This window comes from Papaver somniferum, chromosome 3 (assembly GCF_003573695.1).
Source record: "Papaver somniferum cultivar HN1 chromosome 3, ASM357369v1, whole genome shotgun sequence".
NCBI classification, from domain to species: Eukaryota; Viridiplantae; Streptophyta; class Magnoliopsida; order Ranunculales; family Papaveraceae; genus Papaver; species Papaver somniferum.
Window position 1 is genome coordinate 19,749,365 of NC_039360.1, and position 17,097 is coordinate 19,766,461.

The 17,097-nt window shown below is 37.9% G+C and overlaps 2 protein-coding genes across 2 annotated transcripts; both read right to left on the reverse strand.

The window, feature by feature from the left end:
* Positions 1-8,400: 8,400 nt before the first annotated feature.
* Positions 8,401-9,243, reverse strand: LOC113359114. The gene is made up of 2 exons (XM_026602801.1): positions 9,122-9,243; positions 8,401-9,007 (listed from the first exon to the last, which is right to left on the reverse strand). The coding sequence occupies exons 1-2, from the start codon at positions 9,241-9,243 to the stop codon at positions 8,401-8,403; spliced, it is 729 nt and encodes a 242-aa protein (XP_026458586.1).
* Positions 9,244-11,441: 2,198 nt separating this feature from the next.
* On the reverse strand, positions 11,442-15,851 carry LOC113355448 (FACT complex subunit SPT16-like). The gene is made up of 2 exons (XM_026598305.1): positions 15,734-15,851; positions 11,442-14,937 (listed from the first exon to the last, which is right to left on the reverse strand). Exon 2 carries the CDS (start codon positions 14,874-14,876, stop codon positions 11,685-11,687), a length of 3,192 nt encoding a protein of 1,063 aa, XP_026454090.1. The 5' UTR covers positions 14,877-14,937; positions 15,734-15,851; the 3' UTR covers positions 11,442-11,684.
* Positions 15,852-17,097: the final 1,246 nt, after the last annotated feature.

Consider the following 17,097-nt stretch of genomic DNA (forward strand, 5'->3'; position numbering starts at 1 on the left):
TAATGAAATATTTCGCAACTCCAGATGTTTTTACTGTAAAATTATGGGATGGCTTAATTAGTGAAATTGGCTAATCATCGCCATTGTAATAAATGTTTAATGTAGCAAATACCCTATTTGTTGAAATTTGTCACTATTAGTACCGGCCCTCGACCTCGTCTCCCAATAGAAAATGTGGCTCGTTTCTTTCATCCATGATTGTGATTTTTGGAGCAAAGGATCTCTCCTTTTTTTTTTGGTATAAATGTGCGCCTTTGTCAATTTGAATAAGAATGATTCTTTTTTTTTACGGAATAAGAATGATTTTTTTACTAAATGTAAGCTTATCTGAAATGGATTAGCTGTGTGGCATGTCAGCAAGCGAACATGGCTGCTGCTTTAGGTGGTAAAGATGCCTCCTATTTGTGCATGAGCTCACTTGATGCCTCCTATTTGTGCATGATCTCACTTGATAGACTTGGAGGTTTCCATGGCTGTGGGGATCAGGGGCCGCAACTACAGAATGGTTCTTCGGCTCATATTCAAGGGGGAAAAAAGGTTCAGTCCAAAACCGCACAAAAAATAACAGATTAGTCCACTCCGGTCCAACTAGGAACAGATTAGTCCAAATAATGTATAAAGACGATGCTATCCTTCGCACGCTTTTAATAAACCACACATGCATCGAATGGATACAGTTTTATAACTGACACCATAAACGTAGTTGTGACACGTAGCTTGGAAAAAAAAACTGAATTAAACGGCGTAACGGACAAATCATTTATTCATTCTTTTTCTTTTGAAGACTGAATAGCAGAAGAAAAAAAAATTTAGTAACTCATACCTCAACATTTTGAACCCAAGAAAATTTTCAATTCACAGAAACTTTCAATCAAAAACTCAAACATCTTACTAATCAAAACAACTAGATGGAGTAACATCATGTTGAAAGGAAAAAAAAGTATCCTTAAAGAAAAAAGCACGACCAACAGTGGAAGATTCAACATCAACTGAAAAAGAAATTCCATCAATTGCGGTAGAAGAAATTCAAAAATCAACATCACCAAGAACGAGATCAAAGTCAACATTAAAAGATTCAACACCAATTTCATCCCCAACTCCATCAGTTGCTGCAGAAGAGATTCGGAAATCAACAGGACCAAAAACGAGATTGAAGAGATCATTAGAAGATTCAACATCAATTTCAGTACCAGAAACTTCAAAAACATCAACAGTTAAGAAGAAATCAAAGCCTTCAAATCCTCCAAAGCCTCCAAAGTCTTCAAAGCCTTCAACATCTGTTATCTCAAAAAAAAAAATAACCATTCAAGTCTATTTCTGTCTATTTTTGAGCAATTTTTATTCAATTTCTTGTACATGTGTATAGATCTGTACACCGCCATGTTGTTGCAGTGATTCATGTCTAGTTGTATCTTGTTTTTTAGCAATTTTTGTGGGAATTGTTGTTGGTGTGTATAGATATGTACACCGCCATGTTGTTGTAGTGATTCATGTCTAGTTGTATCTTGTTTTTTAGCAATTTTTGTGGGAATTGTTGTTGGTGTGTATAGATCTGTACACCGCCATGTTGTTGCAGTGATTCATGTCTAGTTGTATCTTGTTTTTAATCAATTTTTGTGGGAATTATTGTTGGTGTGTATATATTTGTACACCTCCATGTTGTTGCAGTGATTCATGTCTAGTTGTATCTTGTTTTTAAGCAATTTTTGTGGGAATTGTTGTTGGTGTATATAGATCTGTACACCGCCATGTTGTTGCAGTGATTCATTTCCAGTTCTATCTGTTTTTTTAGCAATTTTTGTGGGAATTGTTATTGGTGTGTATAGATATGTACACCGCCATGTTGTTGCAGTGATTCATTTCCAGTTCTATCTGTTTTTTTAGCAATTTTTATTGGAATTGTTGTTGGTGTGTACATACTAGTACACCACAATGCTGTTGCGGTGATTCATGTTATGTTCTGTCTGTTTTAAAGATGTAACTGTAGCAGTGTACTGGTTTACTGGTGTACATATCTTTGCACCAACATGCTATCTCATCTTCATATGGACTAATGTGTATGTTCTCAACATATTATCCCATCGTTTTTGGTGCTGGTGTACACATCTTTGCACCAGCATGTTATTTCACCTTTATTTTTCCTGTTGTGTGTGTTTTAAAGATGTTTTTGATAGATTTATGTATGAGTGTAAAGATTTGTACACGCACATTGATTTATGGCATGTTGTGTGGGAACAAATGTTGCTTTAGTTAGTTTTCTGTAGGAGTGTACACAGCTATACACCTGTATGATATGGTCCTATTTATGCGTACAGTGATATGATTTGTACTTGTATGAGTATAATGAATGTATTATTCTTTTTGGTTCATTTTCGTAGATACCAACAAACCATATAGGTCAAGTTTCCATGCCTTCAGTGACTTTGTAAATAGAAACCTTGAGGAAGATGAAACAAAAAGAGGAGAAAAATTATGGTTCACCAATTATCAACTAGAGAAGCAAAAAGAAGGACCATTCTGGCCTGTTGTAGATATCTTTGTCCACAAAAAAGCAGACCGGAAAGATGAGAAACATACAAGTAAAAAGAGAGATGATATATGGACTAAGAACCCAAACTCAATTCTGAAAATTGTGAGACAGTACCGCCATGAAATTTGTGACTCAGGGGGACATTATTTCATGTTTGATACTACCAATAAGAACAAGCAAGTGGCAGTAAAGAGTTAACCTGAGGATTTGTTTCTATTTTATGGGATTAAGATGGTGCCAATGGAAGTTGAAAAAGGGGAAGATGTAAAAACTGCAGCTGAAAATAAATACGGTCCGCTGATAAACAGATTAACTCTTAAGAAACGAACTGAGCTGGGAAAAAAAGATGTGGAAGAGGAAATCGTACGTATCATGAAGCTAAAACCAAAGTCGAAAATGGAGATTGAAAGAAATGTTGAAGACTTAGTGGTGTTGTTTACTATGTACTTGTGTATCACGGTTTTTTTTACCCAGGCAAACGGAAGTATGATTAGCAAGAACCAGTTTGCACACTTTTTTGAGTCTTTGGATAGGATGAAGAGAACTTGCTGGCCAGTTCATATACATGAGTATCTCATGGAGAGCATTAAGAAACATCAGGATTCACCACTTAAAGTTAATGGTTATGTGCTTTATCTGTTGGTGAGTTCACATTTGTACACCTGATATATCCATTCACCATTTTAAATAATTATGTTCATTGTGTTTGTTCCTTTCTCTTACATTTCTAACTATTCACCTATTTTTTAATGCAACATTGGTTTGCTGAACACAACAAAATCATGAAGCCAAGCAATGAGGAAGGTGTTCCAAGGCTTCTTAGGTGGATCATCAGCGACGTCAGTAATACAATCGAGAAAGACCTGAATGATGCCATGAAAAAGGTATCTCAAAAAACTTTCTTATAATAGTATATGTACATTGATATAACCTTTAATAAGGTGTACAGGATTGTACATTGTTGATAGATTTTAAGAAATTTGTCTTGTGTACAACAATTGACACTCTTACAACATGTGTAAAAAATTGTACACATGTGATCAATGTTGATACTTTGGCATGGTTTCAGATGCAACCAGGATGGGTGAAGGCTTATACTGATGAAGAGCGATTGCTTTTGGATGAGTACCGGAGGCAGAAACAAGAAAATAGCATAGATGCTGTGAAAGAAAAGCTGCGCATTTCAGATATGCGAAGAAAGGATTTGGATGAGGAGCTTACTGAAGTTATGGATAGGCAAGAAAGGCTTCTTAGTTTCATTGAAGAGAAAAGACAAAAATTTAATGAAGTTGGTCTAATGAGCTTGACAGAAAGAGAAGCTAATGACTTCCGTAATTACACTTTGCATGAAATCTTTAAATGTGCAAAGGAAATACGGCTTGAAACTGAGGAGGATGAGGAGATGAGGGGATGAGGAGGAGGAGGAGGATGAGGATGATGGGGAGGAGCACAAGGAAGATGATGAGATTGAGGAGGAGGAGAGGAGGAGGAGGAGGATGACAAGGTTGAGGAGGAGCACAAGGAAATGATGATGATGTGTGATGACAATGACAAGGAGGAGCACAATGAAGATGGTGATATGCATGATCATAATGATGATAATGATGATGATGGTGATGACAATGACAAGGAGGGTAGTAAGGGTGGTGATATGCATGATCATGACAATGACAAAGAGGGTAGCAAAGGTGGTGATGACGAGCATGGAACTGAATCTGAAAGGAATGAAGTTCCGTCTGAAACTCCTGAAAAGCAAAGGTACAACATCACTTTTTTTAAATTTGCAAGTCATTTCTTTTTTATGTGTGTACATAGTCGTACACCAGTGTGTGAAAGCTAATACTTTTCTCAAAACTTGAATCTTTTTAGCACTCCTTCACCAAAGACCAATGAGGCAAATGAAGAAGAGGATGGCAAGGATGGAACAAGCCAAGGAGTTGAGTCTGAAACTGGTAACAAGCCGAGGTATATGTGTAGCTCGCATTTCTTCTCATTTTCTATATATGTGTACCAATATGTACACCTTAGTGATTTCTTCTGTGTGTGTATCAAGATTACACCTTAGTGTTTTTTTTTGTTTTTTTCAGCACTCTTCTGCCAAAGGAAGTTGAAATCCCTGAAGGTCAAGAAGAGCATATGAACCTTAATGACCAGGATACTGCTCAAACTGATGAAATTGACAAAGTAGCTGGGTGTGAAGCTGCTAACAAGCAAAGGTATAAAGAAAATGATCTCAGCTTATTATTTATTTTTTTTTTCAGTATGTGTGTACAAGGATGTACACCTTTATGACTTCTTCTGAATTTGTGTACATACCTGTACATTGGTGTAAAACTCTGTACACCATTGAAAATTCTCATAAAAATTTCATTTTTCAGTACTTCTATGCCAAAGACAAGTGTAATCAATGAAGATAAACAAGACCAAGTGAACCTTGATGACCAGAATGTGATGGATGGCACTCGAACAGCTGAAATTGATGAAGCTACTATAATTGCAGCTGAAGCCATATGTCAGTTGGATCCTAAAGAAGTCCTTTTACTCACACAAGGAGAAGAATCACAGAATGAGACTTATACATCAATTGAGGACCTTCTAGATAACTTGTCTGAAACTGTATTCGTAAAGCTTGAAAAAGGTTGTTACAGAACGGCACCATCTGAAGTGAAGGAAAAGATGGCAACCCTGATCCGCCACGATTGTCCAAGCTTTGCATTATTGAGCCAAGAAGATCCAAAAGAAGAGTCGTCGCAAAAATCATTATCCAATGAAGATGTACGAGAAAGGATCATTGAAGAAGCAGTGCAGTTCATTAAACAAAATCCTAGTGAATTTTTTAGCAGCCAAGAGGTAGAAGAAGAGAAGACGACTCCAGTGAGGACAAGAGCAGGGAGGATGAAGGAAGCAGAGATGTTGAAGACACAAGCCGCTGGCAAGTTGTCCAAGACACCACAAAAGAGAAATGCAAAAAGAAAGCTAGATCCTGAATTCACTGCCGAGGGTAAAACCAAACGAGTTGTGATAAAAAGATCCAAAAGGCAAGGGGATCAAAGAGGGACAAGAACCAGGCTATCCTGCCCCAATAAAGAGAAAGGGAGATGTATATCGTCCTCACAATCCATTGCCAGATGTTCGTCTATCACCACTATACCATGCTATGCAACCAGGACAGGACAAAAAAAGGGTACAAAAATTCTTCGACTATGCAAGCATGGAGTAAGTTCACAAAACACCATGATTGAATCTTATAAAAAAATTATGTGCACAACTTTGTACACCATGTTAACATTTCCTTTATGTTTCCGCAGCTCTGTAGCTTGGCAACTAACAAGACTGGATGATCCAACAGTCAAGGAAGATATTTTGATTGTTGGAAGAGTACTTCGTGAACTGATGTTCAACAAATATCTGGACCAAGAGGTACTCCAGTTCTACATCCATCGACGTAGAAGAGCACTTGTCAGAGATAGCATTCGTCATCCAGATGACAAAAAGTACCTGAGCTGTGAAATTATGAGTCCTACTGCATGTGTAAGTTTCTCAAAACAAATAAGAAATGTCATATATAGTTACTTTAATATTGTGTACATAGTTGTACACCTAATTGACATGGCGTGTTCTATGTGTTTTTAGATTTCTTTAGCTGTGTACATTGATATACACCAATATGCATATATGATTGACACATGGTCTGTTAAGTGTTGATTGTTAGATTTATTTAGCTATGTACATAGATGTACACCAATATGCATCTATGATTGACACATGGTCTGCTAATTCTTGATTGTTAGATTTATATAGGTGTGTACATAGGTGTACACCTGTATATCATACATGGATATACGGTCTGTTTTCAGGCCTACAATGTTTGATTTGTTAGTTTTCTGTAGTAGTGTACATGCTTGTTAGTTTTCTGATTAAGGTGAGCCTAATTAATTTTGTTTTCTAACAAATTATTAATTGCAGTACTATGTCAAGTATAATGTCACCAGCGAGGTGCAAAAGCTTGTGGTTGATTTCATACGGGACATGCCTGAGAATCTGGAAGTTCTTGTAATCCCTATCAATCACTCTACAGATCAAACGAGGATGGGATTGCACTGGTCGCTTTTGAATTTTGATTTCGAAGCTAAGGAATGGAAATGGTATAACTCGTTACACTCAGAAAATGAGCAGTCATAAAGACGATGCAAAGAAACTAGCAGATGTGGTACAAGTGGAACTCAATAAGAAGAGAGCATTGAAGGGTCACCCACCTATAGAAGAGCACGAATTAAACATCATGACATGCCCTTCACAAGGAATCAACCCGGACTGTCTAATATATACTTGTTACTTTATGAAACGAAGTATGAAGACAACAAAAGGTATGGAAAAAGGTCAGCAGAGGGCCGAAGACATTTGTCAGCAAATGAGATCAAAATTGGTGGCCAAGATGTTGACAAAAGTCGGATGGTATGAAAAGGTGTGGGATATAGCGAAGGACGAGGAGCATAATCAGTGGCGCAAGACTACAGGAAAGCAACCATTGAAGAGGAAGAAGAGTTTTTAATCTTCATTCAAGATCACTTTCTGAATTTCTTCTAAACATTTTTAATCTTCAGACAAATTTAAGTTTTCAACTTTCTGTTTAAGACTTATCACTATTATAAAGACCTTGAATTAATGTTTTTTATTAGTTTCAATATTGATGTTTTGAAAATAGACTTGTGTCAGTACTAAAGTATGTATTACAGGTTAGGAAATATTAAGGTGTACATGATTGTGCACAGTTTCTGACAGAGTAGAAAATCTGACAGGCAATGGTACAGGAAGGTGTACATAATGGTACACATGTACTAACAGAAACATAAAATAGAAAAAATAACCTAGTATCAATCATTAAACAAAAATAAAAACTAATTACTGGCATTAGAACTGAAAAGATGAATATTACTAAACAAAATAAACTAGTAGCATCCATTGTACACAAGGTGTACATAATGCTACACATGTAAAAAGACAGGTAAGAAAAGTGAAGTGCACAGGAAGGTGTACATAATGGTACACAGATCCTGACACTAATTATCCATGAATAGAAAAATGAAAAGACATTACCAAAAGTAAAAACCAAAAAACATAGAATCTTTCAAACAAATCAAAATAATAAAAAGCATCAAGGCATGGGGCAGGTAGCTCTGTTGTGGTGACCAAGAGTGAAGCACTTTGTGCACATCATAGGCCTCTTTTGCTTCTCCCAAGCCTTCTTGAAACGCTGTTCTCTTCGTCTACCGGGTGGAGGCACAGAATAGGAACAATAATCCTATCACTAGGATCATAAGACTGCGGCTTGTCATAATTGGGGATTGGCAAGATGATCTCTTGGTATGTCCTGTTGTACCATTCAGTGGTGAAGTATGGCTCAACAAATGAATAGATGTCCTCCCTTGTAGATTGAATGGCAGCACAAGCATGTGCGCAGGGAAAACCATTTACTTGCCACCTGTGACACGTACAAGTTCTCTCCAACAGATCTACAGAATGAGTGCGGGGAGACCTGACTTCATACAATCTTTCCATAGACTCAACAACAGTCCAAGTACGACCAATGTTGATGTTCTCGTTTAGTAAATCCTCGTATACGGGAGTGAGCCTAGTGTTAAAATTTTCAAGACCTTCTACCCTTCTCTTAGAATTCATCTGCATAACCTTCAAACTAAGATAATAAAAACACAAAACATAAAATCAAAACATGATATAGAATAAATACAATAAAACATGTGTACAACAATGTACACACAGTTGCAGAATCACAGATATAACATGTGTACAAGTATGTACACATCAAGCAAATCCATGTGTGCGACAGTAAAAAATAAATGAATGAAACACTAAACATAAAACTCACCGTATCGCATCGAGAAGAGCAAAAGCAGCAGCTTTTTGAACTCAAGAATCCAGTTATTGAATGACTCGGCAATAGATGAAGAGTGAGCAGCATATCTGCATACAGGGAAAAATGCATTTGCCCATTTCTCCTTTGGAATGGTCCTAAGATAATTAGCAACATGTCCAAAACCAATTGCATGCATGCCCCGCAAAGCTTCTTCAAAGTTCGTTGTTGTGTAAGAGTAAGCAGCTTTGTAAAACAAATCAATAACGGCATTGAAATTCGCATCACCTTTTCTAATAGGGAGATTGCACTTGATGTGGTAAAAGCAATAGCTGTGATATGAACCAGGAAATGCTCTTGGAATGCCCTGCAGAAGTCCTTCGTGACGATCACTAAGGAAAACAATCGGACGATCATCGATCACTTGTTGAAGATTATCCAGAAACCAAAACCAATTGTCTTTGTTTTCAGATAAAACAATAGCAAAGGCATATGGGTAAAAACCATCATTTCCATTGACACATGTTGCAGCCATCAAAGTACCCCTGAATCTACCAATGAGGAAAGTAGCATCCAAGTAAATCATGGGATTGAGATACCTATAGCTATGCTTGCAAGCACCGAAACAGATGAAAATCCGTTTAAATCTTCCAGTTTCTTCATCAACTTCAAGTTTCACAAAGCTATCAGGATTAGTTTGCTCAATGGCTTTCACATACCAATTTAAATCGCTATACGACTTCTCGTCGTCACCATATTGATCTTCAAATACAGCTTCTTTCCCTCTACATGCATGGTGATACTTAATATTGGACCCATAAGTCTTCTTAAAGAGTGACATGATCTGTTTCGGTTTTAAAGTGGGATCACCCTGTATACTATCAGCGATCAAATGCTTAACTAACTTGGTTGTCACCACAGGACTCTTCAACCTCAAACCAACACCACAGCTACAAAAAAAAATCTGGAATAAGTAATGTGCACCACATTGTACACTTAATAAAATCTCAAAAACAACAACACACATGCAAAAAGAAAGCACATACCAAGCAAGAATATGAAATTTACACCACATGTGCCACCCAAAAAAGCCTACAATAAGTAATGTGCACCACAATGTACACCTAAAAAAAGTCTACATATTAAAACCTAAAAATCAATAACATGGATCAAAAAAACAAGTGAACACCACTAACCTGTGAATAACGTTAGGATCTTTCAGCACAAACCGAGAAATATCACCATTCACATGCCCAAAGTGAATCCTTCAACCACAACCATCTTCTTCGCACTTCGCGGTAAAATGAGTCTTGTCGTTTTTAAGAATAAGAATCTTGTAACTAGTACACATCTTGTATTGATCAACAGCAATCCTTACAGCTTTAACACCACCCACAAATTCTCTACCAATATTGTCAAAAACATAACGCCATTCATCGATAATGAGAGGCTTGGCCTTGTCCACGTCATGATCGACCACCCTTACAAGCATAGGACTTTCACTTACACAAGAGTTAGAAGTACTAGCACCAAAACTACTGCTACAACCAGTATTAGAACGAGACAAAGACCTTGAACTAGTGCTACAACCAGTATGCTTCGGAATCACATCAACATTCAAATAGAAATCTTCATTGTTCATCTGAATAACAAGAGCAACTAAACCTTGAAGTTGTATATCACCTTGTATAAAAACTACTTGATTAGTATCCATATAGGAAAAACGTATACTCAAAGGGGACAAAGACCTCCACTGCTTACAGGCAAAATGCTTCAATTCATCAACGGTGATTAAAGTATTAACACGAAACGCATAAGAATGTTCACCCAGTTTCAAAACAGCATGAACAAACTTCTCAGACATATTTGATACACCTACATATAACAAAAGATATAATAATAGTTTCAGATTCGCATAACCTAAAACTTGAAGAGTGTACAGGAAAGTACACATTTAATCGAAGGCAAAAATCAAATAATAGTAAACTTCAAATCAAAACTATTCCATCGATTAATCGAAGATATAACAAAAGCTTCAGAATCTTACTTTAACACATAATTGAATAAACCAAAAACATATGATCTAATATCAGTTCGATTTCATATCATGCATCATAACACCAAACACCAAAAAACAGTAATCAAAATCATTCCCCGAAAATCAAAAGCTAAAATACACCAAAAATCAAATCAATAACATACAAACAAAAAGATGTAACAGATTGAATTCATATCATCAACTGATAAAATCAAAAAAAAAAACTAAATATTAGAAAAGAGATTCAACGATGAAGCAAAAACAGAATTAACCTGAATTTGAATTCCGTTAAATATTAGGAATTCGTGAAATCCAACATAACCTCTATGAAACTGTTAAATCGCTGTTACTTGTAAAGTTCAATTCTGGATCATCTATCTCTGAAATCTGACGTGAATTCAAATCTCTAGTCCAAAAATAATCCCACAACTACACTTTACCAGTAATCTGAAGTTGAATCGCAAACAAATTTCTCTCTGAAACTGTTAAATCGCCTACGAATTTCTTCTCTGTCCGGCTCCCTGTTTTGAACTCATATTTGAGATCTGAAATTTTCGATTTAAAATCCTCGTTTTATATATGGAATGGTCTCAAGGGTAATTACAGGATATTGGAAATACAGGAAAATCGGGATCGACCACAATTATGGACTAACTCGTCCATATTTGGGTTAAATTGTTTGAGGCGGGGCTTTTTTGGACTAGAGAGTATTAGGCCTGAGATGAGAGGACTAAAGCGTCCCAAGCCCAGTAACTTTGGGACTAAATGTCAATTTCTACTTTACCAGTTGGGATGCCTGGAAGATGCAACTCGGTCGACCCCAAAACCCGACCGAATCTGTTCATCTGTTCATGATCTAGACGCAGACATCGCTGGAGGCGTATAACAAGCAAGGACAGTTGGCCGAGTGCTGCTCCATTAAGTGGATTTCCTAATGGTACCTATTAATGGTGTTGCAGGTCCCTTAGGTCTGAATAATAGTACAATGAGCAACAGAAAAATTGATTCAACACGATGAAGATTTTCTTTTGGATCAAAATAAGTGACGGAGTAGGTGCATCCTCTAATTACTAATCGTACGTAGGTTCATTCATTGAATACCCCCAAAAAAAAAAGAAAAAAGAAACAAAAAGAGGGAGGAGGAAGTAGATGACACCAAAAATAAAAACTAACTACACGTTACTACCTCTGCTGCTTGCACCACATCTTGGTAATTTACTGAGATAAACAGAAGTTGTGTTTCTCTACCTCAATTTGGCTCTCTTGGGAGGACCACTGCTGCTACCCCTTGGATCCCTCCTATCAGGGACCCTAGACTTCCCATATCCCTTCATCTTCCTCCTTTTCCTTTCTTCTTCACTGTCTGATTCTACCCCTTTCTCCCTGTCTGCATTGCTAGCCTCTCTTTCCAACTCCTCCCATGACTTCCCTTTCTCCTCCTCATCTGACTCTTCTTCTGACTCTTCCGTCTCATCTTCATCTGACTCTACCAGTGATCCACCACTTGAATCATCGTCTGATTGTTCAGAATCTGACTGTCCATCCGAAGGCTGGTACCCTTGATCTGAATCTTCAGTATCGTCAGACCCAGAGTCACTTACCTCCATGTTTAGGAACTCCCATCCACCATCCTCAATGAACTTCTCGGGGTCATCTGTGATCGTCTTCAAAATAGACCTCCAGTTCAGGTTCAGCCTGCTCTCATAGTACTTGAGGTCTGTGGTATCTAACCACTCCTTGATGCCATCCAGCGCAGTTGAAGGAATTGAGTCGATTCGAAGAACATCGCGCTTGAAGTCTTTAAACACAATTGTCATGTCAAAATTCTTCTGACCAAGTCCAACACGCTCCAGATTTACAATCTCAATCTCATTTAAGGACACCACTAGGAAGGGTGTTTCGATAAGTTCCACCAGGCAACTTGAAGTTGGGACAATAAAGGCCGATGCCTTGTAGGGCACACCGTGGAAGCCAAGTTCCCTAAGTGGCTGGTCAAACTCAAGGTCCATCCCCCTGAACTGGGGTTGCCCCCATAGATCATTCACTTTGTTGACGAAGTTCGAGAAATCCATGTTGATCCTGTTCTTCCTATCCCTCTCCCGCTGCTCTTCCTCAATTTCATCTGGATCATGGTTAGATCTCCTTCCACCACCCAGGGTCTGCACAACATCCATCACTTCAACATAAAACTGAACATCCTTTGTCTTTTTAGTGCCCACCATAATGTGGTTGTGCAAGTGAAAATGCAAGAGTGTAATCATCTCTTTCTCTGCAGGCTGGAAGAAAGCATGCTTGACATTCGCATACATGATATCAACACGCTCATCTGGCTTACTAGTTGAATACCGGAAACCATTGACATGAGCTTCAAGAGTACCAGAAAGCTTTCTACCTCTTCCTCCAAATGGAGGGCGTATCCAGAGGTCAGACAACCGCATTGGCTTAAACTTGTTGCCCGCTAGTTGCAGCTTCTCCTGAGTGACCAAGGTGGCCCTCTCTGCCCTCTCTGACTCCCTCGATGCAACCTGACGCCGAAGAGTTTTGATCATGTTTACCACTTCACTGATATGCCTCGGGTCCTTGGAGCGGAACGAGACCTCCTTCAAATAGATAGCCCCATGAAACTTCAAGGAGTTTGCATCATGAGGAGTGAACGCTGTCCCAGGTACATTAAAGATAATCCTGATATAACAAGTTCTGTTATCCTGCTGACTACTCACACTCTTGACTGTCGCCACATGGAACGGGACCATGCTCCCATAGAGCGGCAAGATAATAGCTTCATTCCTCTGATCAATTTGAATCATCAATTCCCTTGAAGGCGGGACATCATTTACATTCTTATAGGCAATTAGATCACTTGAAGCTTTAGCTACACCACGACCATCTCCTGCTCCTGATCCACCCCCAGCCAACCTCCTTGCTGTTTCTTCATTTTTCTGGCGAGCAAGTTCGGCCTGATGCTGCCTTCGCAACTCTTCCTTCGACATCTCCTGGTTGTCTGATCTGAGAGTGGCTTTAGACAACAAAGATTCACTGCCATTAGGCTCTGCTTTAGCTTTAGGTTTTGCTTCTTCTTCCTCGTCGTCCTCGTTGAACGAGTAAGCCACATCCTTCACGGCTTTTGAACTGATCATGGTCAGAACTTCTGGAATATTTTCTTTAACAAGAACAGTATCAGCAAGCAATAAAGAAAACTTTTCTGTCTTTGGATTGTTTGTCTGTGCTTGCAAGTTCTGAAACCCAAGGGAAACGTTAAACACCATCCCTGCTTTCAATATCCTGTCGTTCTTGGCATTCAAATTCAGCCCAGATTCACGGAACTCCAATCCAATTCCTGTTCCTGCAGTCTTCGTCAGGTTTGGAACAAGCTCGGGACCATCTTTCTCAACCACTGCAAGGGCAGCTTCATAAGCCGCACTGACTTTGCTCCCTGCCTTCAAAGCACCAATTGCTGCCTCCTGGGCCTTAAGGAGAACCCCGTACGCTTTACTTTGCATTGCATTTGCATCGATAAGAAATGTCCTTGCCACATTTGAGCAGTAACTGTTATAGCGAGAACCAACAGCACATATAATCACACTTGCTGAATCATAATACAAATTCTCTTCATTGCTAGAAGCACTGGGCCTGAGATCAAACTCTCCCCCACTTTGAAAGATTGGAGGGTAACAAATATCAACATTATCTGCTTTCAGCTTCACCTTGACCTTTGCAGGTTCCAGAACAGCCTTCTCAGTTTCTTCCATCAACGACGAATGTGTAACCTTCTTCTCCTCATCAATAATCTTCTCAAGTTTTGGCACAACAAAATGCTTCATCACTGAAGAAGACAGAAATGCAGCTTTTTTGACATTAGTAATCTCGGTGTTGTCTTTGACAGCGAATAGCTCCGAAAACCCGTTAGTTACATCAACAAGTTGGAGGTTGGATGTTTTCAGTTTGTCACTCCATAACTCCAGCAGACTACCTTCAGGTGCCTCTTTCGCAATGTTTCCAACAACAGGGGAGCCATTATCACCTGACTCTGAAATAACCTGGAAAATATCCCCCATCAATGCAGATCCATCATCGTTCTTCAACTTAATATGCATCACAGTTTCAGCACCAATGGTGTCCTTTGTGGATTTTTTCACTTCATTAAGCAGTGATGCCTTCTTCTGACTACACAAGAAGTGGATTTGCTTGTCCATGAAAACCATAATAGTTTCAGGGAACTCCAGACCATACAACCACATGTTCAGCGCAGATGATTTCAAGTAGCGAAGATCCTCCGAAGCAGGAGGTGTTGCAATAACAATTGCATCTGCGGCACCCCAGAAATTAGTCTTGTTTTCCTTCCAGTGAGAGTAAAATGCCTTCAAGCGCTTGCTGAAGTTTTCGAGGTCAATGGTGTAACTAACGCCTTTTCCAGAGGCATTTCCATTTGCCACCATTGGAAATCCAAAAATCAGTAACTCTGCCTGTCAAAGGCAAGGATAACCATAGAATGCAATCCTGAACAAAAAGGAAACATCTCCATCAGTAATTTGACTATTATCAGAAAAGAAGAGAATCCAACAGCAAACATAACTCCATACAAAAGAAGAAGCAAAAAAAAACAAGAAAATTCCCAAGTTCTGCTGGAGATCAACTACAGATTAAGGTGGTAGAAAACCACCATCTATCTCCATGCCTCCCCATAGAATATATTTTCAAACATTAAAAAAAATGTTGGAGATGCCATCACACAGTGTAAGCTATGAAAGATCAGACAAATCTGTTGGAATAAACCTCAACCATCTCCAATCTCACAAAACAAACAAAGTAAAACCCCGACAAAAATAAAAATCCCCAAATCGAAAAAAAAAATAAAATAAAAATAGTATGACCTAATAATCCAACTTCAATTCAGTAATTATACATCAAGTTAAACAATGTAATCGAATAAACAACCCGAATGTTCAAATAAATCCGAAAATGAGACCCAAATACTTTTTTTCCCAAAAGGGAGAAACCCTAATTTTAACTTTCGCAGCCAAAAATAAACTCAGAAATCAAACCAAAACCCCAAATTAAACTCTTCTCAAATCTATTGAAAGAACATAACCCATATTGTCATCAAAGGTAGATAACTTTCATTTTCGAGTTTCTGAAACTCTTCGAACGGGAAGGGGATTAGAATTTAGGGTTAGGGTTTGTAGCTAAGTAAAAAAAGGCGTACAAGTTGGAATCAAATATGAAAACTGGAAGAAGCAAACAAAAAAACTGAAGATGAAAATACATGAAAAGATGAAGAGAAAGAAGAACTTACAGAAGAATTTGCAGAAACGAAATCCAATCGATTTGCAGAAAAGCTTTCGAGGAAGCAAACTATTTAGTGTTTGGAGAGAGTTCTTTTTTTTATTTTTTTATTAATGTTTGTGTTGAGAGCCTCGAAGGAAGGAAGGATATATTTATCTTCAAATTGGGTATGACCCGGCACGTTACGGAACGGGATCAGAAGGACGGGCCATTGGGGCTGTCATGGGGAAGAAACCTACGGAAGGATTGGGCTTTGAGAAATGGCTTTATGCAGAAAGATAACCTGCATTTGTATATCCCACTAATGACGAAGAATGAGATGTATATATTGAGTAAAATAATCTCATATACGTAGTATTCCGAAGACATTGAAAGATATTAGGTATCACCCCGGTTTATAGTCGGGGCTCAACCTTTATCTCAAGTTGTTGATGAAAATGGACATAATAATCTCGACTTCACTTGAGGGGAGGATTTTAGTTGACCTCACCCATATTATTTAAGGGTTTCTTGTATATACTTTATTCTTAATAAAATCTTTTCTTCCAATCAAAAAAAAGAAAGAAAAGAAATACGAATACAAATACAAATTACTTCATTGACCTCACCCATATTATTTTTATGTTTATGTTTATAATGGATGAATTTAGCAGCATCTCTATTTCTCTCAAGCTTACATATTTTAGTTTGGATTAGAAGTTTTTCCTTATTATTACTAAGATATTCCAGCTATGAGATAGCCGGCAACTTATGCATGCCAAGATATTCTTTTTGATAGCCAAAATGGACGCGTTACCAACCCATTAACATACTCTCATCTTGGCATGCCGGGTATCGCACACTGTCATTTTCCCCCAACATTAAAATGTAAATCCATCTCTACTCTTGCAGATTGTTGCAATGCACATCTTCACAATCATTAACAATGGAATTTTCTGAGAAGTTAATATAGGTAATGTAAGTAAGCCTTTGACTTTCTGTCGGTTGATGGTTTGCTGATTAGTTAAACAAACTAAGCATAAAAAGAACAAACTCATGACTACAAACACTTAGTTGTGGAAGTGTAATACCATGTATTCTTAGCTACTGTTTCGTGTCGGGTTATATCCGATTTAGTTAACTTTGTGGCTTAGATTGTTGTTCCTTAACCTTATCCTAGGTGGGTGGTTTAAACTAGAAAGGCTACAAGTTAGGGTGAAAATATAATAATCAATAATAAATAAAATCAAGGGAAAATGAAAAGATAATTAAAATATTTAAGAAAAATAATAGTTAATATATAGGTTCTCTACTAATGTAAATGGAAAAGAATTTTAGAAGTTAGAAAAGTCTAAGGAGAAGAAGAAAGAGATGGATCTAGAGATTCTTAGAGAA

What these genes read in the sequence shown, in the direction of transcription:
- LOC113359114 (XM_026602801.1), bottom strand. Translation starts at nt 9,243, where the DNA reads ATGTCACTCTTTAAGAAGACTTATGGGTCCAATATTAAGTATCACCAT. An exon ending in TCGTATAGCGATTTAAATTG is followed by an intron (nt 9,008 to 9,121) that starts GTATGTGAAAGC and finishes TTGCAAGCATAG; the next exon opens with CTATAGGTATCTCAATCCCA.
- LOC113355448 (XM_026598305.1), bottom strand. Translation starts at nt 14,876, where the DNA reads ATGGTGGCAAATGGAAATGCCTCTGGAAAAGGCGTTAGTTACACCATT.